Raw genomic sequence first — 23111 nt, 5'->3', positions numbered from 1 at the left:
CCCCCCCCCCCCCCCCCCCAGTTTCTGGCTTTTGGCCCAGGCCACAAGAAGTTGGGTCCGGGTTTGAACAGGAGCTCTGGAGAGAACAGGCTAGATCAGCCACCCTGGAAGCAGCCTAGATTCTGCCCAATGAAAACTCCTTGGCTTAGGCAACAGGTTCTTAGATATGACATTTAAAGCATAAACAACTAAAGAAAAAAAATAGATAAATTGGACATCATTAAAATTTTAATGTTTCAAACACCACCATAATGAAAGTGGAAAAAAAAACACCCCACAAAACTGGAGAACATTTTTGCAAATCATATCTGATAAGGGTCTTGTATCTAGAATAAAGAACTCTTACAGCTCAATAATAACAAGACCAATAATTCAATTTAAAAACAATGGCTCTGATTACACATTTCTCCAAATAAGATATATAAATGACCAATAAGCACATGAAAAGATGTTCTAGCCATCAGGAAAATGCAAATCAAAACAACAACGAGATCCCACTTCATAACCACAAGATGGTCATAATCAAAAAGATAAGTGTTGGGGAGGAAGGGGAGACATCGGAACCCTTATATACTGCTGGTAAGAATGTGAAATGGTGCAGCCACTTTGGAAAACAGTCCACAAGTTCCTCAAATAGTTAAACGTAGAGTTAACCATATGATCCACCATTTTCACTTCCAGGCATATACCCAAGAGAAGGGAAGACACACAAAATCTTGTACACAATATTCATAGCAGCATTATTCATACTGACCCCAAATGGAAACAATGCAAATGTCCATTAGCTGATGAATGGATAAATAAAATACGGCATACCCACACAATGGAATTTTATTTCACAATAACAAAGAATGAAGTACTGCATGGATGTACTACATGATACAGCATGGATGAACCTTGAAAATATTATGCTGAATGAAAGAAGCCAGTCACAAAGGATCACATATTGAATGATTCCATTTACATGGAATGTCCAGAATGGACAACTCTATAGACAGTAGATTAGTTGGTCTCTGACTCTGGGAGAGCATATGGGGGTTGGGGAGTTAGGCTAAGGGGAGCAGAGTTTCTTCTGGGTATTGAAAATGTCCTGAATTGATAGTGTTGATGGTTGCACAATTCTGTGAGTATCCTACAAACCACTGAATCATACACTTTAAATGTGTGAATGGCATGGTATGTGAATTATATCTCAATAAAACTATTAAAAATAGTACTAATGAAGCACATGAATGGTGCCATTGTTGAATCACAGGGTCTTTTTGTCCACAGAGCACCAGTGGCTGCGGAAGCTCTTTGCAATGCTACCCAAGTTGAGGCATGGGAGGAAATGGGATGATGAAGAAAGGGTTTTAATCAAACTCCAAATATTTTCATCTGATTCCCAGTTTTCCTAGAAGCAACCAGTATTTATCGAACTTCCTGTATGAGACAGTCCCTGCTTTAGGTGCCAAGACTTCATCAGCCAGCAAAACAAATTCCCTGCTCTCGGGGAAGATGGACTTTAAATAAGAAAACAATAAATAGATAAGAAGTCAGGTGCGACAAGTGCTGGGAGAAAGAACCACCAGGGCAGGAAAGAGAAAACTGGAGGCTGTTGCTATTTCGAACAGAGCAGTTAGGAAGGCTCCTTTAAGCAGAAGCCCAAAGGAAGCAAAGGTGCATGCCATGTGGGTATCAGGGGGACAGGCAAAGCAAAGGCTTGAAGTGGTGAAGTGATCAGGGTGCTAGAGGAAGAGGAAAGAAAACAGGGTGGCTGGGCAGACAAGTGATGGGAAAGACAGGGAGGAGGGGCTGGGAGGGGACAGAATAGGGCCTTTAGGCCATAGTAAGGGCACTGGCTCCTACCCAGGAAGATGGGAGGGTTGGAGCAGAGAAAATGACATGCCCTGATTTAGGGTTTAGAAAAAACACTATGACTGCTTTGTGAAAAATGGACCAAGGGGGCAGAGTTGAAGCATCCTTCTTCTTCAAATAGTTTTACTGCTTATTTGATATATTTGAGATCTTTTTAAACAGTTTTTTGAGTTACTTCACAAAGTCTGCACAGTTTTAGTGCTAGTAAGCTATAGTTTTGGTTACAAAGAAAGCATATTCAGTACTCTTTTTCTTCTTTATTTTCATCATGTATAGATAGAGATTTCATTTTTAATTTTTCTCATATTCACATTCACTTGTTTGGAAAGCCTTTGACCTAGAGTAACACGTGCTTGTAACAGAAGCTTTGCAGTAGCTCAATACAGATGCTTACTGAGATTCACGCAGGGCCAGATCTGCGTAGATTTGTAGAGTATCAGTATGTCTTTTCACATAAATTGACTAAGTCATTGATCTTAATCTCAACATAAAAGTGATTCATATTTGAGGTTATTTTAGATAGGTTAACAGCATTTCACCAACAAAACATCGTTTCGAAACTTAGAAACAGCTGAATACTGAAAACTGTTATCACAAGGACTATCGTTCTTTTATAGGCAAAGAATTGACAGATTTAAACAATTTGAGGTCACACAACTAGTAGTTAAGTGGGTTGGCCAGGATTTAAACACAGGCAGTTTGAAATGCAACCCACAAGCTTCACTACACTATAGGTATCTCAAAGAAAGTGGCATCTGAGATGGGTCCTCTAGCAGGTTACACCCCCAACTCCCAGGATTAAAGAGAACTGGTAAAGGCTGGGATATCCACTCTTGGGAAGGAGTTAGGGAACAAATTAGGATCAAAGCTCATGAGGACAATCTCAGGAGAGGTTGGGCATCTAGCTTTGCCATGGAGGCAGTCAGCACATTTATGGAACTTTCTAGGGTTGGTCTCAATCCTCTGGATCCTGTGTGGGACACAGGTTGTGTGCTAGAGACCAACAGAAGGGGAAAGGGCCTATGGATAGTAAGGCTTAAGAGTATGGCCTGAGACTGGCCCCGGGTGTTGCCCAAGTAGAGAAAAGGCCATTAAGCCTGGTGGGAGGGGATGGCCCATGGATGGGCCTGGTGCTGGGAAAGCCCCAGACATACACCTTCCTATTAGTCTTCCCTCCTTTTACTTCATTCATGATAAATCACTCTCTTCTCCCTCACGCAGGGCCCTGTAGGATGACAGACCTCTCTCAACACGGGTTACTATCCTCCAGAATCTCACCTTGGGGTGACTTTGGACTGGGAGACTTTGCTTCTCATTTAATCTTTACAATCTGAGGAGGTGGGTGATATCCTCCTCTTATGATAAAATGATAAAATTGAGACATTAAAGAGGTTAAGTAACTTGCTTGAGGTCACACAACTAGTAAGAGGCAGGGCCCAGATTACTTTGGGTCTATTGGATAGTAAAGTGGTTTTATTATCAATACTTAACAAAGATAGAGACAGAAAAGCAAACACCGAGTTAACAGCTGCCCTGTGAATGCCAACACTGGGATAAAGTAGCAGAAGTGCTTAAATATAACAGTACTGGGCATACGTTGCAAAAATTCTGAGGTTCTTCTAAAATTCTTCCTAGACACGGAAGGGTTTGGAGCATCCAATATTACCACAATCTCAATCACAAACTGGAGAAATTACCAGTGTAATGAATTCTCATTGCATATCCATTCTTTGCGATTGCTAGATGGACTTCACGTCAGGATAGAATTTTCTTCCAAAAGCAAGATGCACCAACTCGCTCGCAGGTTCATCGACAGGCTATACTCCAATCTCAACACCCCTTCCCCACCACCAATACCCAGGCGGCAAGTAGATCCTTGAAGCCAGGATTCAAAAGGGCATCCCCATTGCCTCGCACGCTCAGATGCTGACCCCAATCTCACCCTTCCAGGCCCTTCGCCCCCTAGCATTCTCAACAAATGCTCAGCTCTGCGGGGTCTCCGTCCTGGGGGAGGTAGCCCTTTCTTTGGTGTTAGCAAGCGACGCCCTGGCCGTGTAGGTGTTTTCGGCGGCGGCAGAGGGTGAGGCGGGCGTGCGCGGGCCCCGGCCGGGCGCGGGAGGCGGGCGGAGTCAGGGGCCCCTGGGCCGCGGCCTTCTCGCGCGCACAGCAATGGGCGGCGAGCGGTAGGGGCCCGGCTGGGCTGATTGAGGCCTCGTAGAGGCGCCGGGAGGAGTGGGGTCTGGAAATGGCGCGCTCGGGGAGGGTGCGGCGGCGGTTAGGCTCCCCGGGTTTTGCTCGCAGGACAGACCCCTCTCTGTGCTACCCCTCCCCCGCCGCCTACGATGTGTCTTTCCTTTGCCTCGGTCGCAGGGCCAGGCCGCAGCGGCGCTGAGTGCCCGGTAGGACGAGCTCCCGCTTCCAGCCCCATCCCCCAGTACGGCGGGGCCGGCGCGGGGCTGTGCTGCAGCGCGGGGGTGGGAGCCGCGGCCTGCCCCGCTCCAGTCCCGGTCCCGGCCGCGGCTTCCTGTTGTCAGCCTGCGCTGCAGGCCCCCGGCCCCTTTCGCCAGGAGACCAGCGGGCTTGGTATGATCGGAAGGCCGAGAGAGGGGCGATTCCCATCCCTTTACGGGTGTGAGGCTGGGATTTGGCAGCTGGAGCCCTGGAATACTTTTATTCACCCCGGGGTCGGGGGAGACCAACCAGAACATACACATCATAGCATTGTATTTATCCTTTCTTAGATCAGAGTGCCTTGTTGACAAGTGCTACGTGCCTACTGGCAGAAAATGTTCTTCTCCCTGGTTTCTCCAGATCTGGAGAAGGAATCGCATTTAGCTTCGTTCTGATTCTGGTCATACACAGGCTATATGTAATTGAGGCACCTTGTTTAAAAGAAAGATCCCTGACTAGTGAAGGAAAAGCTTATGGTGTTCAATTCCAGGAACCCGCCCTAGATTATTTCTTTTTAGCCACAAGTTACCTCATACAGAATTTAGAAGATAGGCTATAAACATCTTGTTGTTTGTCAAGGGCACACTTGGCCTTTGTGTGATTTACAGAAAGGATTACTTTCCCAGGATAACACCACAATAGTACCTACTGAGGTGTCCAGTCTCCTGGGTTTCAATCCTAAAAGTATCTTTGTTTGGTGAAGAATGATCTTTTAATACCTTGGTTTGGGAATGGCTCAAATAAAAGCTTGTTTGGGTGCGGGAGTGTACCCAGGATCATTCATGAAAGCTGGGGACATGGAAGTTGGGGGAGGTGGAGCCACCTGTTACTTCAAAGAATACTTTATTTACTAATAAAGAAGAAACAGATGTTGGATTACATGTAAAGTTAATGCTTTTGGGGTAGGTTTCTAGACATCAAATTTGTACTTCAGTCATCTCGAAATTTAATAACTAGGATTTTTTTTTCCTTCCTAGTTTCAAAAAGCATTTGGAAGTACCCAGGGAAACTCTTAAACAGAGTAGTTCAGATTAAGGCAGCTCCAAGGAATTTTAGTTGGTTTGGAACTACAGTGTTAGTCATATTATACAGAGCCTGGGGATTTTTTTTTATTATTATTTTTAAATTCTGCCTTTTGACAAATTTACCAGCTGTTCTGGTGACTAGAGGTGTTCAAGTTAGACTTTCGGTGGATATCAAATTTTGACAGTTGGAGTACCTTGAACAATAGAAGTTGATCAAAAGTAAAATTCTCTTCTAAGATGCCATTTATTTATCAGAATATCAAAAGACGAGGACACAGTTAGCCATTTACCCAGATGTACTCCAAAAACTTGTATAAGAGAATAGTAGCTGGCATGATACATCTCCTAAGCTTCCTCATAAAAAGTCCTTTTACTGTTAAGCACCTTCTACATCTTACCTTCTCAGAATTTTCCACTTCATCTTCATGTAAAAGTACATAGGAAATGCTGCTCAGATTGCCAAAAACTAGTTTTTAGAACCTGTCGGTGAATTTGTGTGTTCTTTGAGGCTGTGTCACAGGTGCGTCAGGAAACTTCACAGAGGACTAGACATGTAGTGGTGCGATCTGTGCCAAAGCTTTCCTATTCCGGATAGTTAATGTTATTTTAACTTCATTAGGTCGAAAGTTATCAGTTATTGGAATCTTTGGAATTTAGCAAGGTGATAGGATAGTTGACCAGATATTCTTCAATGATAATTTTGACTTTTTTTTTTTTTTTTTAATAAATTTATTTATTTGTTTTTGGCTGTGTTGGGTCTTCGTTGCTGCACACAGGCCCTCTCTAGTTGTGGTGAGCCGGGACTACTCTTTGTTGCGGTGCGCGGGTTTCTCATTGCGGTGGCTTCTCTCGTGGAGCACGGGCTCCAGGCGCGCGGGCTTCAGCAGCCGTGGCCCGCGGGCTCAGTAGTTGTGGTGCACGGGATTAGTTGCTCCGCGGCATGTGGGATCCTCCCGGACCAGGGGTCGAACCCGTGTCCCCTGCATTGGCAGGCAGATTCTCAACCACTGCGCCACAAGGGAAGCCCCGATAATTTTGACTTTTGAATTATGTTCACATCAGTACATGTCTCAGTGCTGTTTGTTTATATTCAGATAGAAGCTTAAGCATTATAGACGATTACCACCTATGGAAAGCTGGTCTTGTATTGCTTTGTTTGGTGCTTTTTGTTTTTTAATTTATTTAATATATTTATTTTTGGCTGCGTTGGGTCTTCGTTGCTGTGCGTGGGCTTTCTGTGGTTGCGGCGAGTGAGGGCTGCTCTTCATTGCAGTGTGTGGGCTATTCACTGCGGTGGCTTCTCTTGTTGCAGAGCACGGGCTCTAGGCACGTGGGCTTCAGTAGTTGTGGCACACAGGCTCAGTAGTTGTGGCTCTAGGGCTCTAGAGTGCAGGCTCCGTAGTTGTGGTGCACGGGCTTAGTTGCTCTGTGGCATGTGGGATCTTCCCGGTCCAGGGCTCGAAACCGTGTCCCCTGCATTGGCAGGCCGATTCTTAACCACTGTGCCACCAGGGAAGTCCCTGTTTGGTACTTTTGTAAGGCAACTTCTCTCTAGTCTAAAACACCTTAGCTAGATAAGATGTCTCAACTCTAAGCAACTTGGGTCACAGGTGAAAGGAATGGCAGGTTTGAAATATAGAGTCAAGGGGCTTCCCTGCAGTGGTTAAGAATCCACCTGCCAATGCAGGGGACATGGGTTTGAGCCCTGGGCCGGGAAGATCCCACATGCCGTGGAGCAACTAAGTCTTTGGGCCACAACTACTGAGCCTACACTCTAGAGCCTGCGAGCCATAACTACTGAAGCCCACGCACCTAGAGCCTGTGCTCCACAACAAGAGAAGCCACCACAATGAGAATCCTGCACACTGCAAGGAAGGTAGCCCCTGCTCACTGCAACTAGAGAAAGCCCGTGTGCAGAAACGAAGACCCAATGCAGCCAAAAATAAAATAAATAAAAACAAATTAATTAATTAATTAAAAAAAAAGAAGGGTCTTCTCATTAAAAAAAAAAACAAACCAAAAACCAAGAACTTGGGTTTTAATAATTATACATTCCCCGTAAGTTTATTTTGTAGTTGTGTGTAATAACCAGTACGGTTGTCAGGAAGTAATACTGAACAACTGCTTTATTTCCCCAGCCTATAAAGGCATGTCCCCTGCAGCAGAGGAGAGAACCAGGGACTGCATTGTTGCTCAGAAAGCAAGTCAAAACAAAATTCCAAATTATCAGGAGTTGATTGTACCATATCTTGAATGTATTTGGTTTTTCACTTTGCTAAATTATCTTTGTGGGGTTCCAGTTTTTCATTTGCTATTGACAGTAAAGTGGAGAGTAACACTGATTTTACATTTTTAACTGCAAAAGGCCTTTTGAGTGCTTAACCTAAAAGTAGCATCAATCCTGAGAATTAGATTGGAACTTGGAATTAGCAAGAATTGATATTGCTGAAATGGTACCTGCTAAAAATTGATTAAGCTACAAAATTAAATATTCTTTATTAGGTTCCAGTTAGGGGATTTAGAATTCTAATCTTTGAGTCTTATAGGATTTAAGCTTGGCATCTCTGTCTAAATTTCTAAGGATATTTTAAGCCTTAAAATGGGGAAGAAAGTGTATAAAAGCTAGCTAGTTTCACTTATAACAGGATCTGTAAAGGTGTTGAAAGGCATATTCTAAAATCCTGTTTACCTATCAGATGGCAAGTTTGGGTTTATTGTCATCCTTCACTCAGTCTCCCAGTGCTTGATTCCAAGTCATTGTCCTCTTTGCGAAGTGTTGTTACCACAAATACTTGGTTTTACCAAGAGATCTTTGAGATGTCAGATGTTCAGGCAGAAGCCCTGGCTTTAGAATCAGGCAGACCAGAGCTTAAGTGTCCTCTTGGCTGTGTATGAGCAGTATGATCTGGACAAGTTTCTTTACCTCTCTGAGCCTCACTTTTCCTGCATATAAGATAGAAACTCCTCTATAGGGCTGTTGGGGAGTATTAAATGAGATGTTAAACTGTGCAGCACATTATCTGGTACATTAAAAATGCTTAATATTTGATAGCTGTTGATTTATAATTTTTTAAAATTTATTTATTTATTTTTGCCTGCGTTGGGTCTTCATTGCTGCGCACGGGCTTTCTCTAGTTGTGGCAAGAGGGGGCTACTCTTTTGTTGCGGTGCGTGGGCTTCTCTTGTTGTGGAGCACAGGCTCTAGGCGTGCGGGTTCAGTAGTTGTGGCACATGGGCTCAGTAGTTGTGGCTTGCAGGCTCTAGAGCACAGACTCAGTAGTTGTGGCACACAGGCTTAGTTGCTCTTCAGCATGTGGGATCTTCCCAGACCAGGGCTCAAACCTGTGTCCCCTGCATTGGCAGGCAGATTCTTAACCACTGCGCCACGAGGGAAGTCCAATTTATAATTTTTTAATTCTTAAAATAATTCCTTTGGAGTTAGAGTGGGAAAATTTTTGTTGAGGGTTAGATGGAGTGAGTTTTTATTTTCCTGTCTATATTTCTTTTTTTTTTTTTTTGCTGTATGCGGGCTTCTCACTGTTGTGGCCTCTCCTGTTGCGGAGCACAGACTCCGGACGCACAGGCTCAGCGGCCATGGCTCACAGGCCCAGCTGCTCCATGGCATGTGGGATTCTCCCGGACCGGGGAATGAACCCGTGTCCCCTGCATCAGCAGGCGGACTCTTAACCACTGTGCCACCAGGGAAGCCCTCCTGTCTATATTTCTAAAGCCAATAAAGGGAAAGCTGTTCAGTTTATAGGCATAAAGCATTTATAATGTAATACCATAAGTATGGTAAATTAGTACCAAGTAATTCATTCTTTTTATTCATTTATTTATTGGCTGTTTTGGCTCTTAGTTGCTGAGCACAGGCTTTCTCTTTCATTGCAGTGCACGGGCTTCTCATTGCGGTAGCTTGTTGCGGAGCATGGGCTCTAGGCGCATGGGCTTCAGTAGTTGTGGCACTCTGGCTCAATAGTTGTGGCTCGAGGGCTCTAGACTGCAGGCGCACGGGCTTAGTTGCTCCATGGCTTGTGGGATCTTCCCGGACCAGGGCTCAAACGCGTGTCTTCTGCATTGGCAAGCAGATTCTTAACCACTGTGCCACAGGGAAGTCCCACCAAGTAATTCATTCTTTTTTTTTCTTTTTTTTTTTTTTGCGGTACGCGGGCCTCTCACTGTTGTGGCCTCTCCCGTTGCGGAGCACAGGCTCCGGACGCGCAGGCTCAGCGGCCATGGCTCACGGGCCCAGCCGCTCCCCGGCATGTGGGATCTTCCCGGACCGGGGCACGAACCTGTGTCCCCTGCATTGGCAGGCGGACTCTCAACCACTGCGCCACCAGGGAAGCCCAAGTAATTCTTTCTTGTACATTATTGGTTTGTAACAGAACTCATGCTTGGAATATTTAAATGCTTCTGAGATTTCTAAAAAAAAATTTTTTTTTCGCATACTTTCAAAATTTATATTTGTTTGAAATTAACCTTAGTGTTCTGGAAAGACTTTACACAAATTCAAGAAGTCTTCCCAGAAACTTGGAACATACAAAGCAGAATGTTTGGCTGGGGGTGTGGGGGGGCATGGTCAGTCCTAGATCAGATCCACCTTCCAGTTTCCAGCTTCTGCTAGAAATGGAAGAGTGTTGGGCAAAAGACCATGCCATGCATCTTTGCCTTTTCATCATTTGTGCAGCTGGTTAGACCTGCATACTCAGGGCACGAAGTAAGTGACCACTTGATTTTGATTGCACTTAGCAGCTGTAATGTCTAAGTTGTCTTTTTAAATAATTGAACATCCTATTTTTTTTAAGTTTGCCAACCATATGGTGGTTTTTAAAATGTTTTTCTTGATAGGACCCTCTGGATGTGCTTTAGTATGTTGATACTCTACTGAAAACATAGTACCTTCATTGCACTCCAGTATAGGATAGATGTAGCTGGTGATCTCCCTCGCTCTGCACACTGTTCTCTGATTGAAATAATCAGTTGCATTTTTGGAGGCACCCACCCCCTTTTTTTTTTTTTTGGCCGCACCGCGGGGCTTCTGGTATCTTAGTTCCCCTATGAATTGAACCTGGGCCCTTGGCAGTGAAAGCAAGGAGTCCTAACAACTGGACCGCCAGGGAATTCCCTGGAGCCTTTTGAATATCTGGCTGAGTAGAAGACAGCTCGTTTCTCATAGCTGCTTCTGTATTCACTCTTGAGGTAGGTTGTTTGGTTGACATATATGAAGAAAATCCAGCCTTACATAGGTAAGTAGTTGGAAGTGGGAGGACTTTTTAATAGCCTTTTCAGATAATTGTAGATACTCTTGTGACTGTACCAAAACTTGACAGGTGGTAATTTCCATAAAAGTTAGTTGTAACAATAAACTTTTAATACTCTTACATTAAAATCCATAGATCTGTCTTATATTTTGAGTGGATCTTTTACTGTGCTTTTTTTTTTGGCTGTATTGGGTCTTTGTTGCTGTGCACAAGCTTTCTCTAGTTGCGGTGAGCAGGGGCTACTCTTCGTTATGGTGCGTGAGCTTTTCATTGTCGTGGCTTCTCGTTGTGGAGCATGGGCTCTAGGCGTGTGGGCTTCGGTAGTTGTGGCGCACGGGCTTAGTTGCTCCGCGGCATGTCCCCCTTTTTATTTTTTTTTTTTTTTTTTTTTTTTGGTAACATGATACTTTGGTCATTTGGAAAATACCTGTTCACTGAGTTATGTAGCTCTTCCAAATGTTGAAGCATTTCACTATACAGTATCAAAAATCATGTTCATTAATGTCGCCGTCAGTTTCATCAGAAAATTTTCAGGTATTGGGAGACTGTCAAGTTTATATTGATAGATAAAAGTTTTCTAAAATTCTGGTTTTTGCTTGAAAGCCTGCGTTTTGTCATTCGCAGCAGATAATACTGTTGTTTTCCTTGAAGTGACAGACTCACTTCATTTACAAGAAAATGTCTATGTAGCATCCCAGTCTGAACCATAGTCTGTCAGTCCTTTCAGGTAAAAATGGTGTTCCATGAAAAGAATAGCTAGTTCAGCTTGTAACTCACTGGCAGGAGTGCCTTTCCTGGAGATAACCATGTACTTCTGTAAGCAGCAGAAGTGCTTCATTCGCATTTTGTAACAGGGAATATTTTAAAAGTGGGTCAGTATTTAATAAAATTAATCATTTTTACCACTTTATCAAAAACATTCTTTGCAGAAGGTGGCTTTTTCTTTTTTTGGCTGCGCCATGAGGCTTGTCGGATCTTTGTTCCTCCACCAGGGATCAAACCTGGGTGAAAGTGTGGACTGCTAACCACTGGACCATTAGGGAATCCACCCCCCCGCTTTTTTTTTTAATACTGCAAATGCATGAGTAATAATGCAGTTTGGTGCCCCGGCCTGATTCACGCGAAGGCCAATGGCATGATCGGTGTATGTGTTTGCTCTCTTTGACTTAACAGGGATACTACAGCCAGAAAGGTTTGGCTCTGCAGGGGCAGAGCCAGAACCAAAGGAAGTACATTTTGGTGCTTTTAGAGGCCGTCTGAAAATGCAAAGAATTGTTACTTTAACTAATTTTCTGTTAATGGAGGAACCTCAGTATGGTCTAGATTGGAATTTACCAGTTGCTCATTTTACCTAATAGTTAAAAGATTTTTAAAATAAATGTATTTATTATTTTTTATATTTTTATTTTTGGTTGCATTGGGTCTTCGTTGCTGCGCACAGGTTTTCTCTAGTTGCGGTGAGCGGAGGTGACTCTTTGTTGCGGTGCGCGGGCTTGTCATTGCAGTGGCTTCTCTTGATGCGGAGCGTGGGCTCAGTAGTTGTGGCATGCGGGCTCTAGAGCGCACGCTCAGTAGTTGTGGCACACGGGCTTAGTTGCTCTGTGGCATGTGGGATCTTCCCAGACCAGGGCTCGAACCCATGTCCCCTGCATTGGCAGGCAGATTCTCAACCAATGCGCTACCAGGGAAGTCCCAAATCTGGAACTTTTGGATTGAGTAACCTTTTTCACCCATATGAAGTTATTAAATTACTAAGCGCATTTCTTTCCTTTCATGTTAGGAGTCCAGAATTTTAGTTCATTATGATAAGTACCTTTTCCCAGTAAGAAAAGTTCCCTAAAAGACTGTGTAAACCAGAAGTCCCTTTCGTGTTCACTATTCATCTAAAACAAGGCTTTCAAACTGCCTGTTGTGTCCTGTTGGGAGATGATGAAATCAACTTAGTGTGGGTCCTGGTAAGCATCTTTTAAGGTGAAATAGAAAAGACAATAGTGTGCATTATACTGAGTTAGTACTGTTGGCAAGCTTTTTAAAATTAATTTGTGTAGTCAACATGCAGGAATGGATGCATGTATTAAGTTGTGATGTAAAATGTATTTCTTGTTGTTGTACACAGCCTGAAAATTTTTTGAAAAATACTTAAATACAGGGCTTCCCTGGTGGCGCAGTGGTTGAGAGTCCACCTGCCAATGCAGGGGACGCGGGTTCGTGCCCCGGTCCGGGAGGATCCCACATACCATGGAGCGGCTGGGCCCGTGAGCCATGGCCGCTGAGCCTGCGTGTCTGGAGCCTGTGCTCCGCAATGGGAGAGGCCACAGTGGTGAGAGGCCCGTGTACCGCAAAAAAAAAAACAAAAAACTTAAGTACATAATTGGGGATGTCTTCTGAATACATGTAACCCTCTCTTATAATCTAAATTTTTTTCCAAATAAGCGTACCCACATTGGTGAAGAAGTTACTGGCAACCCTAAAGTAGTTGGTAGGCCTGTGGCTTCATCCCTTTCACCCTAAGTCTCAGATATTGTAATAGTTCTGGAGATAAAGCAGTGAACAAGACAGGAGTTCCTGCCTCAGAACAACTTTGCATTTCTCTGCATTGCTTTTTATATCTTACAGATGTGATTGAATTATTAAGTTCCCATTCACAGCAGAAAAGAGCTCCTTGAAATAGGGCTCATTGAAGAATTCACCATAGACACTGCTCCCTCCCCACCCCCAGTGTTTACCAGAAACTTTCAGAGGCTTTCATGCACATCCTGTAGGAATGACAGTTGTCAAGATAAAGGGATTTAATTTTGAGTGCTAATTGAAGGCCTTGGAAAATACATACACTTAGAGGAAGATCTACTTGGAACTGAAGGGTCTTTAATCCAAGTTCCATTGGGCTAGTTTTTTAAAACCTAAGTTACAACTAAAATGTAATGTGGCATCTTGGATGGGATCCTGGGACGGGAAAAGGACGTTAGGTGAAAGCTAAGAAAATCTGAATAAACTGAACTAGTTAGTAATGAATTAGTTGGTAATGTATTGATGTTGCTTCTGTGATTGTAACCAGTGTATCTTCCTAATATAAGATGTTAATAGGTAGTGTAAAAGGGTGTTTATGAAATAAGGGCTTGGCTTTTGAGAGCCTAACCTTTTTTGATTATTGTCTAGAAACCAAGTAGGTTACACATTTTGATCTTTCTTTCTTTCTGCATGCTCAGAGGATTTTGTCTTTGTTGCTTACTTGGATTTTATTCTCATAAAGGTAGTCTTACTGTGATTTTATGTAGGATCTAGGATAGTGCCTCAGGCCATGTGATATATGCTAATAAGCGTTTCTAGGTGGCACATGAAAGACCAAAGTTGTTGATCAGCCCCAATGAAACGAACTCAGTTATCACCTAGAAGTAATAGAGGGAGAGCGCCTAATGTTCCAAATACCAAAGAGAGGTTAATACTCTATAGTCATGGTATCTTGGCACTTGTCTTAAAGTTTTAAGAATGACAGCAACAGTACTTAAATTCTGTATGGTTTCTAATGCACCGAGAAATCTTCGTAAAATTCTTGTCCAGAAATAATAGCATGTGGCCTTCATTTTTTATTATCTTTTACACTTTGGAAGCAAGTCTTGAGCACTTAATTTTGTTGCATCCACTTACTGACTCTAATCCCAGCCCTAATAATCTCTTCTCTTCTTTTTTCTTATAGTTGCCCTTCCTCCAGTTTCCTCTCACTCCTATATATCTTTGCTTATTCACACATTATCATCTTAAGAGTTCAGTGTTTTGTCTGCTGCCTGGAAAATAGAGTCCAAGTGCCTTTTGCTCCACCCTGCAGAGACAGTGCTTGTTGCTGTCTCCTGAATTTTCTGCAGTCTTTTACTTGGGATGTGATTTCTCCTTTCTAGATGCCTGGACCCCCTTAGCTGAATTATAAGCTCCTTGAGGGTAGGAACAAGTCTTAGGTTTGTGCTCTCAATATGGTGCTCTGTATTTAATAGACATTCAGATACCTTGTTGATTTGAGTGAAGAAACGTGATTTGTCTGTAACTCCAGGTGTGATTTTGGTCACACCTGGAGTTGAAAGTTGGATTTCCTAAATGACTGAGGATGTAATTATTACTTTAAAACTTTCTCGTATTTTTTTTTTAAATCAATAAACTGTCCCTTTGTGCAGTAGTAATGAGTGGGCAAGCCCATTGCTCAGTGGGAGTGATATGGCCTGGGAGTTTGCAGCACAGCCCTTCAGGTCTCTATTCAGAATTGCAGGGTGGTGGGGAGGTGGGGGTGTGTGCCCAGGCCTGCAACTTTGCCTCATCTGTTGCCTGCTTTACATCCATGGCTTGTTAGTCAGCCTCCTTCTGTATAAGCAGTGTATCCTGTAGTGTGTTTAATTTACCCATAACACTTTAGAATTATTAAACTTTTATAAAGCAGTCAGTCTCTGTGAAGTGTTTTTATAGTCAATTTCAAACTCCTTTATAACAGAAATTTGAAATATTTATAAAGTAACAGATGAGAAAACCGAGGTACAGAGGTGATTTGGAAGAGGTCCTACACCAAGCTAAGTAAGGTGCCAGGTGTGTCTTCTGTGTTTTTAACCTGTTTTAGAAAGTGCTTTCATGTAACATAGCTTATTTAGATAATAGTCCCCTCTAAACTTAAATTAGTGTCAGAAGTATCTCATAAGAATTTTAGCTCAAAGAATTTCTGACATTTGACATTTTTATTTGACTGATGACAGAATGTATCCTTTTATTATGTCCATATGCATTCTCTGGGGTTTGTCTTCTTCACTCTTGTCTCTCAAGTTGCTGGCACACTGTAGACTCTTCATAGAGTGAATAAATTGAAATCTACCAGGCTGGCCCCAGTCCCACTGCATTGTAATGTCTTCAGTGAACTACTCAACGAAAAGCTAAAAACCACTCAAGTCCTGTAGAACTGACCAGATCAGGTAGGGCAGTATTGAGGACTGCATCGGTTAGTCTTGAAAAAATCTGGAGTGTTAAGCCACTGGCAGTTTTGTGAGGCTAGGGTGAAATGAGCAAGGTGAAGAGCTTGGGTTAGCTCTTTCCACATCTCCAGCTCTTAAAGTACTGCTTGCCTGAAGCAGGATTTTTCTATCTTTGCAAAGACAGAGCTGGCTTCTGATCCTACTGCATTCTTGCTAGTGCCCCCCCCTCAGTAGCATTCACCTGGGCAGCGGTCCTTATCAAGGCTTGCTTACATGGCTTTCTGTACTCAGTCAGAGGTCGGTTGACCCTATCTTTTCAGTCCTCTGTCCAGCACCCCACAGAAGTTCTCATGTGCCCTTTCAGCAAGCCTTCCTACCTCCATTTTCTTGCTTCATCAGACACCTGCCAAATTTATCATTTCTTCATCCTCACCTTCATGTTGAGTTTTTAAAAAATCATTGTAACCCTTTGCTTTTTTACATATCTATGTAAATATATACACAAACATGCATGTATGCATTTACAGTTATTTATGTTTTATATGTGCTACTCAGGTGTAAGCTACTCCAGGACAAGGGGCTGTTTTCCACCAGATGTTTAATAAATGTTGAGTAGATGAATTTAAAGTGTTTTAAATTATAGTTGGTCCCCTGTTTTGACAGTTTTCCAAGTGTTTATACTGTATTTTATATGTTCAGTACCCAGTCCCAAAGAGTATCTTACTGAAAATATTTTAGGTTTTATGGGGTTTTTTTGTTGGCGGTGGGTTTTTTTGTTTGTTTGGCTGCATTGGGTCTTCGATGCCGCGCATGGGCTTTCTCTAGTTGCGGTGAGTGGGGGCTACTCTTCATTGCAGTGGTTTCTCTTGTTGCAGAGCACAGGCTCTAGGCATGCGGACTTCAGTAGTTGTGGCACGCGGGCTCAGTAGTTGTGGCGCACGGCTTAGTTGCTCCGTGGCATGTGGGATCTTCCCCGGCTAGGGCTTGAGCCCTAGTCCCCTGCACTGGCAGGAGGATTCTTAACCACTGCGCCACCAGGGAAGTCCCAGTTTTATGGTTATTGAAATGCAAAATAAGTCACATTCACTCGTAAGCCTATTTTTCTGGTATTAGGACAGAATGCAGGATTTTTCTGTTGGGAAGCAGCAGTTCTGAGTTAATTAAACTTAAAATTTTTAGCCATCTAATAATTACTTCATAGTCTGGTTCTTCTGCTAAAAAAAAAAGAAAGCGTTGTCTTAAAGACTGGTATTTATTATCAAATATTTGAGATATCTGGAATTTGTGTCAGGCAAGATGTGGAATCTCTTTCATGATATTTCTAGCAATATATGAATTTTAAAAACCAAGTTACTTTCGAAGACCTGGTATTAATATATATTCTGCCAAAAGAAAGGAAGGTTGACTTTAAGCAGATTTTTGACTGATGTGAGGAGACTCTTTTGCTTTGATTTTTGACTGATGTGAGGAGACTCTTTTGCTTTAAATGTCTCTTAAAGAAAAACAATATCTCCCCCTTTTAAATTTTTTTTCTCCTGTGTTCTGCAAACATTTTATTTTGAAATTTTTCAAGTCTTCAGTAAAGTTGAAAGAATGCAATACGATGGACACTGGTAGATGTCACAAGTTTCACACTTGCTTTATGTTTATATATTCGTGCATGCACACATGGCTTTATGCTGAACCCTTTGAAAATAAATGGCTGTCCTGACACTTCACTCCTAAGTACTTTGTCTCTCCTGAGGACAGAGGCATCCTACTAACTTCAGTACCAGTTAATCACTCCTAAGAAATTTAATGCTCACAATAATATTTATACTCATCAGATTCAGATTTCTCCATCTGCTTTTTCTTTTATGGCTGTGTGTTCCAGGATCCAAAGATCACATGTAGCATTGGTTATCATTTCGTTAGTTCCCCTGCCTTTTTTGTCTTTCATGACTTTTACGTATTTGAAGAATCTGTGCCAAAATAGAAGGCACATTTAAATTTCTCCCATTATTAGTGATACTAAGTTCAGTTACCTGGTTGCAGTAGTGCCTGGCAGATTCATTTTATCAGTGTTTTGGCATCCTTTGAGCCTTGCCTGAATCAGTCACGACTACATTGGTGGTTGCAGAGTAGTGGTTTTCTAATTACATGATTCCTCCTACATTGTTTAGCTGACAGCCTTATTGATGTAAAGAAGAGCTCCCCTTCCCATTCATTAATTTAGTAGACTATCTATTAGAGCAATGTAGGTTCAGAGCAGAATTGATCAGAAAGTATAGAGTTCCCATATGCCCTCTGCCCTCACAAATGCACAGGGGCACAGCTTCCCCTGCTGCCAACATCTGCACCAGAGTACATTTGTTTCAGTCAATGAATCTGCATTGACAATGTCATTATCACCCAGTGTCCGTAGTTAACATTAGGTTCACTCTTGGTGTTGTCCATTCTGTGCTGTGGGTTTTGACAAATGTATAATGGCCCCATTTATTTTTTTGTTTGTTTTTAAAATATTTATTTGGCTGCAGTTGGTCTTAGTTGAGGCACGCAGGATCCTCAGTTGCGTCTTGCAGGCTCTTAGTTGCATTATGTGGGATCTAGTTCCCTGACCAGGGATCAAACCTGGGCCCCCTGCGTTGGGAGCGTGGAGTCTTAACCACTGGACCACCAGGGGGAAGTCCCGTGGCCCTATTTATTTATTTGTTTGTTTGCTTTTTGTGTTTTTTTTTTTTTTTTTGGCTGAGTTGGGTCTTCGTTGCTGCACGTGGGCCTCCTCTAGTTGGGGCGAGCGGGGGCTACTCTTTGCTGCGGTACGCGGGCTTGTCATTGCAGTGGCTTCTCTTGTTGCGGAGCACAGGCTCCAGGCGTGTGGGCTCAGTAGTTGCAGCACGTGGGCTCAGTAGTTGTGATTCGCAGGCTCTAGAGTGCAGGCTCAGCAGTTGTGGCACACGGGCTTAGTTGTTCCGCAGCATGTGGGGTCTTCCCAGACCAGGGCTCGAACCCATGTCCCCTGAATTGGCAGGCGGATTCCCAACCGCTGCGCCACCAGGGAAGCTGGTCCCGTTTATTTTTAAATTATCTATAAAACGTTGTAAACCTCAGGTCTTAGACGGCAGTTATTATGGTCATTGTTACTCTACACGTGTGAACTATGTGACAGGCAGTGTGTGACGCACCATATGTTATTTCTCAATAATTCAAGGTCTCTCTTAGTATTAACCCAGTTTTCCAAATAAGGCTTAGAGAAATCGAGTCACTCCTCAAGATGATATGGTGGAGTGAGTATGTGGTGGAGCTCGGATTTAAACCAGTGCCTGTGCAGATCAGCCGCGATATGGTGGAGTCAGGGGCCTGCCACTTTTAAGCTCTGTCACCATGGACAAGCTAAACACCTCTTGACTTAGCTGAGGAAATGACATTGACGTTTAAATGAATTAGTAATATGCGCCTTGTGTTTGAGGACCCAGTGAGGTAGTGCATGGGGGAGTGGAGAGTGATATGTACATACATAGTACTTGCTGCACAAAATCTAAAATTTTACTAGAGCATATTATCTATAATCAGCAAGAAACAATTGTATTGTGAATGAGTTAAACTTCAGCTTCAGGGTAATAAGTGGACACTGCATTTCTGTGTGTGTTAGTATCATCGGGTGTGAAGGAGGGCATTGGCTTAGGTTCTTTTCTCCTATTCTTAGTGAATAGGAGAGAACCACTTGTCTGTAGGAGGATGTTATGTTTGGATTCGATTCTCCAGGGAAATGTACGTTCACAGAGATTCTGTGTTTCTGTGGACATTTCTGTCATCCAGAAATAAGCATGTTTTTCATAAATATTTTGGAATAATCTATTATTTCAAGGAAATGTTACTGTATACATCATATAGGATTATTTTGCCTGGGTGATGTGGCTGAGTGGGAGACATTTTCCTTGGCCCTCTGGGGCAAGTACACAGGGGCAGAGTTGAATCCTGTCTGTTTCCCCTCCTAGGTCCCGTGGCAGTGCTGGTGGCCATGGTTCCCGTAGCCAGAAGGAGCTGCCCACAGAGCCCCCCTACACAGCATATGTAGGAAATCTACCTTTTAATACGGTGCAGGGCGACATAGACGCTATCTTTAAGGATCTCAGCATAAGGAGTGTACGGCTAGTCAGAGACAAAGACACAGACAAATTTAAAGGTGAGTTTGGGGGATTTTTACTGTGCATTATTGTAAGGGGAGGAGGGTCTAAACCAGAGGGCTCTAATTATGAAAGTGTTTCAATGAAAGTGTTGCAAACGTTTGCCTACTCCACGCAGTTGAAATAAACGTTTATTAGCGTTTTAACGCATAGGCCTTCAGTTCTATTTGGGGGGGAAAGTGTTATACATAATCTAGTTTGTAGAAATATGTGGCATATGCCCAAGTAAATCTGGCATTTTCCTGACCTATATAGCAATCCTGTCTCTGCCAGAAAAGGAGTTACCAGGAAAGAAATGAACAGATAAAACTCAGGACTTTTCAGGTGCATATCACCTTGGCCGACTCCTGCATTTTTAGGGGGTAGTTTTTCTGTAATCTAGTTTGTTATGAAGTCCAAGAGGTAACCTAGTACTCGTTGTCACTGTACATTTGTGACTTCAGAGCATGTGTTTAGGGAAGTGATTGGCTCAAATTTCAGATAAAGTTAGTGTCTGTAGGTTAGTCTTTCGGGTTCTTGAGCAGAGGAGTAAGAATGAGGAACCCGATGGGCATTATCCAACTTCCAAGGCTTCCTAAAGGGAAATGTGCCCTGTATTTAAGTGCGTGATGCCAGATACAAGGGCATTTGGTTTGCTTTATTTACCCAGAAGTACATCCATGAAAGGCACACAGAGGCTGTGGGGCTGTAGAAGAAGCAGGGGTGCTGCACAGCAGAGTGGTTCCATAGTTTTGTTCTGAAAGCCTTCTGACTTAAGAACCTGGAGCCTTGTTATAGTAAGTGATCGAACAGTGAAAAAGAATGTATCAGTTAAGCTTGGAGCAGTAAGTCCCGCTGCTAGGAAGCGTTAGGAATGCAAATTTAAGGTAAAAATGTGTGGGTGAAGCCAGCCTTTGGGCTGAGTCAGTAGCAGCAGAGGTTGTCTCATAGAAGGGCATCTTTAGTTTCGGCAGCTCTGGAGTGTGAGGTGAGTGGGAGCTGTGGAGTGACTAGGCTCTTGTTGCCTCTTTGAACTTGCAAGTCGTTTTCTCAGTTCTTCTAAGCATTGAATCCACTTAGGGGAAAAGGCATGGATGGGGGAGGTGGAGTATGGTCGGGGGTGGAGGACGGGGAACTCTACAGCCAAGCAGTACATTCTTTGTGTAAGCAAATGGCGAACAGGAGAAGTCTGGACCCGGGCTTTAGAAGCACTTGCAGCCTGGTGGGCTTTGAAGGTGAAGTGTAACCGCCATACAGGATGGGGGGGGTAATACAGGGCGCAGGGGGAGCGCTTAACCCAGGCTTAACCGAGAGGGCCTGGGCAAGAGCGTTGCAGCTAGCGGGAAGCGCTTATTCAGAGGTTGGAGGTGAGAGAGAGGGTGTGGTTTCTTCTGCCTGGAGTGTCCTCTGCTTACAGGCCTGTGTCAGGATCTGGCGCTAGAGACTCAAGTTGCCAGTAAAGCATGCTGCACCGAGGCCATCTGTCTTTAACTAATTAGCATCCTGAGGAGGATATGCTTGTGGCCGAGGGTATGTTTTTTAGCTTTGTAAAACAAATTTTACACCAGCTACCTGAGTAGTAAGTCATGGCACCCCCAGCCTGTTCCATCAGAGCATGTTTGGTATCGAATTTGAAGTCTGTCTTAAAGCCCCTGTTAGGTTATATTAAAGTCATTCAGAAGTCAGAACTAACAGCTCTTCAGTGACCCAAGGAAGGTTTTAATATGATGGTTAAAACATAAAGCTTTATAAAAACACAGCTACTATTTCAGTACCTATTTGATTAGCACTTTCTGTTAGAATATAATTAAGAGGGGAAAAAATATAATTAAGAGGGAGGAATACCAGTCAAGTTCTATTTATTAGAAAGTAAAATATGCTCTTTCAGGTTCTGCAAGTCTGCTACCATCTAGATGCAACAGAAGTGGTAGTTATGATGTTGGGAAATGGTACAGACAGGGATCCCACCTTATCTTTAACCCGGAATTCCTTGAGGAAATCGGGGGTTTGTTTTCTCTTACAGGATTCTGCTATGTAGAATTTGATGAAGTGGATTCACTTAAGGAAGCCTTGACATACGATGGTGCAGTAAGTATATTCAGGTTTTCTCTGTGGTGGTAGTAGTTGAGATTTTTTTCTTGCCAGTACTTACAGTGTTTTCCACTTATTAGCTCTTGGGTGACCGGTCACTTCGTGTGGACATTGCAGAAGGCAGAAAACAAGATAAAGGCGGCTTTGGATTCAGGAAAGGTGGACCAGATGACAGAGGTGATTGGTTCTTCTACAACTGAACATAAAACTTGCTGTATGCCCACTGATTACAGCTCTTGAAGGTTACCAGAAGAGCTCTTATCTTGTAGGTCTGATAGGTGTTTATGAGCTTTTAAAAATGTGTAAAATCTTAGAAAGAATGGATGATGCTTCTGCAAGCCTGGGTTTTTTTCTTCCTGTTGGCAGCAAAAACTCTTATAATTTCATTGAACTTCCCATCACATGAGTTGTACGTCTTCCCAATGAATTTTTCCATGTTTGTGCAGCAAGGTAATGATACGACCTCAACTTTATCTTTTTTGTGTATCCTCAGGAATGGGTGGCTCTCAAGAATCTAGAGGTGGATGGGATTCCCGGGATGACTGCAATTCCGGTATCAGTATTTAAAGTATCACCACTTACCCTTTTCAGTGGCCTTGCTGCTGTTGTACATTTCTTGTGAGTAGCCCGCCTGGCCGGACTACTTTAGTTCCTTTCACAAATGAAACTTTCCGAAAAGGTACCCAGGCATGCAATAAGCCTCTGTTAGAACCTCAGTGTTTGGGGTAGGACTTGAAAGCTTCCACATCGTGGGCAAGTTGGACTGATCCGCCTTATTTTGTTACATTTTCTTAGTCTACTGTTCTTATATGTGCCTGTGTCTCATGCTGAGTCTTTCTCAGGGTTTAGCCCAGGGGAGCCCCTTGATGGTGCTTGTGTGTATGGCATGAATAGAAGTACTATTATTTCTAGAAGTCTGAAGGTTCTAGAAGCTTACAGAAAGCCTCATACTAATGGTTCCTGGTGGCTCCCTCTTAGATGGTAATAGGTAGTCCTGATGACCTCTTTGTCTCTTAAAGGACGTGGAGCCCCTGTCCCTTAAGTGGACATAATCCACTTTATCATTGCTTTTCTTAACTCATCAAAGCATACCAGTGGGTGCCTCCTTGTGTCAACTCAAGAGGTCAGTTTGCATGCCAGGCTTTGAAGGGTTGATCTCCTAAACATCTCTTCATCTCTTTACTTGTTTTTTTTTTAATTATCAAGGTAAATCATTTGGTAAAAATGTCCGTTGTAACCATAAGGTAGAGAATGAAAAACAAGTCTGTTTTCTTTCCTACAAACTTGAGGTTGTCTCTGCATTTGCCACCACATAAGATGAGATCATTAGTGCCT

At 43.1% G+C, this 23111-nt stretch overlaps 1 protein-coding gene across 1 annotated transcript in view; it reads left to right on the top strand.

The window, feature by feature from the left end:
• The first annotated feature begins 3641 nt into the window (after nt 1-3641).
• Nucleotides 3642-23111, top strand: part of EIF4H (eukaryotic translation initiation factor 4H) — a 23598-nt gene continuing 4128 nt past the window's right edge. The window contains exons 1-6 of the mRNA XM_024747221.1: nt 3642-3721; nt 3824-3937; nt 19518-19705; nt 21709-21773; nt 21857-21953; nt 22270-22329. Of these exons, the coding sequence (XP_024602989.1) occupies nt 3642-3721; nt 3824-3937; nt 19518-19705; nt 21709-21773; nt 21857-21953; nt 22270-22329 (604 nt within the window). The remainder of the gene's footprint in view (nt 3722-3823; nt 3938-19517; nt 19706-21708; nt 21774-21856; nt 21954-22269; nt 22330-23111) is intronic.

Source organism: Neophocaena asiaeorientalis, unplaced genomic scaffold (assembly GCF_003031525.2).
Source record: "Neophocaena asiaeorientalis asiaeorientalis breed wild unplaced genomic scaffold, Neophocaena_asiaeorientalis_V1.1 scaffold607, whole genome shotgun sequence".
Taxonomy (NCBI): Eukaryota; Metazoa; Chordata; class Mammalia; order Artiodactyla; family Phocoenidae; genus Neophocaena; species Neophocaena asiaeorientalis.
Note: the sequence above shows the minus strand (reverse complement) of the source record. Positions and strands in the feature narration are given on the sequence as shown.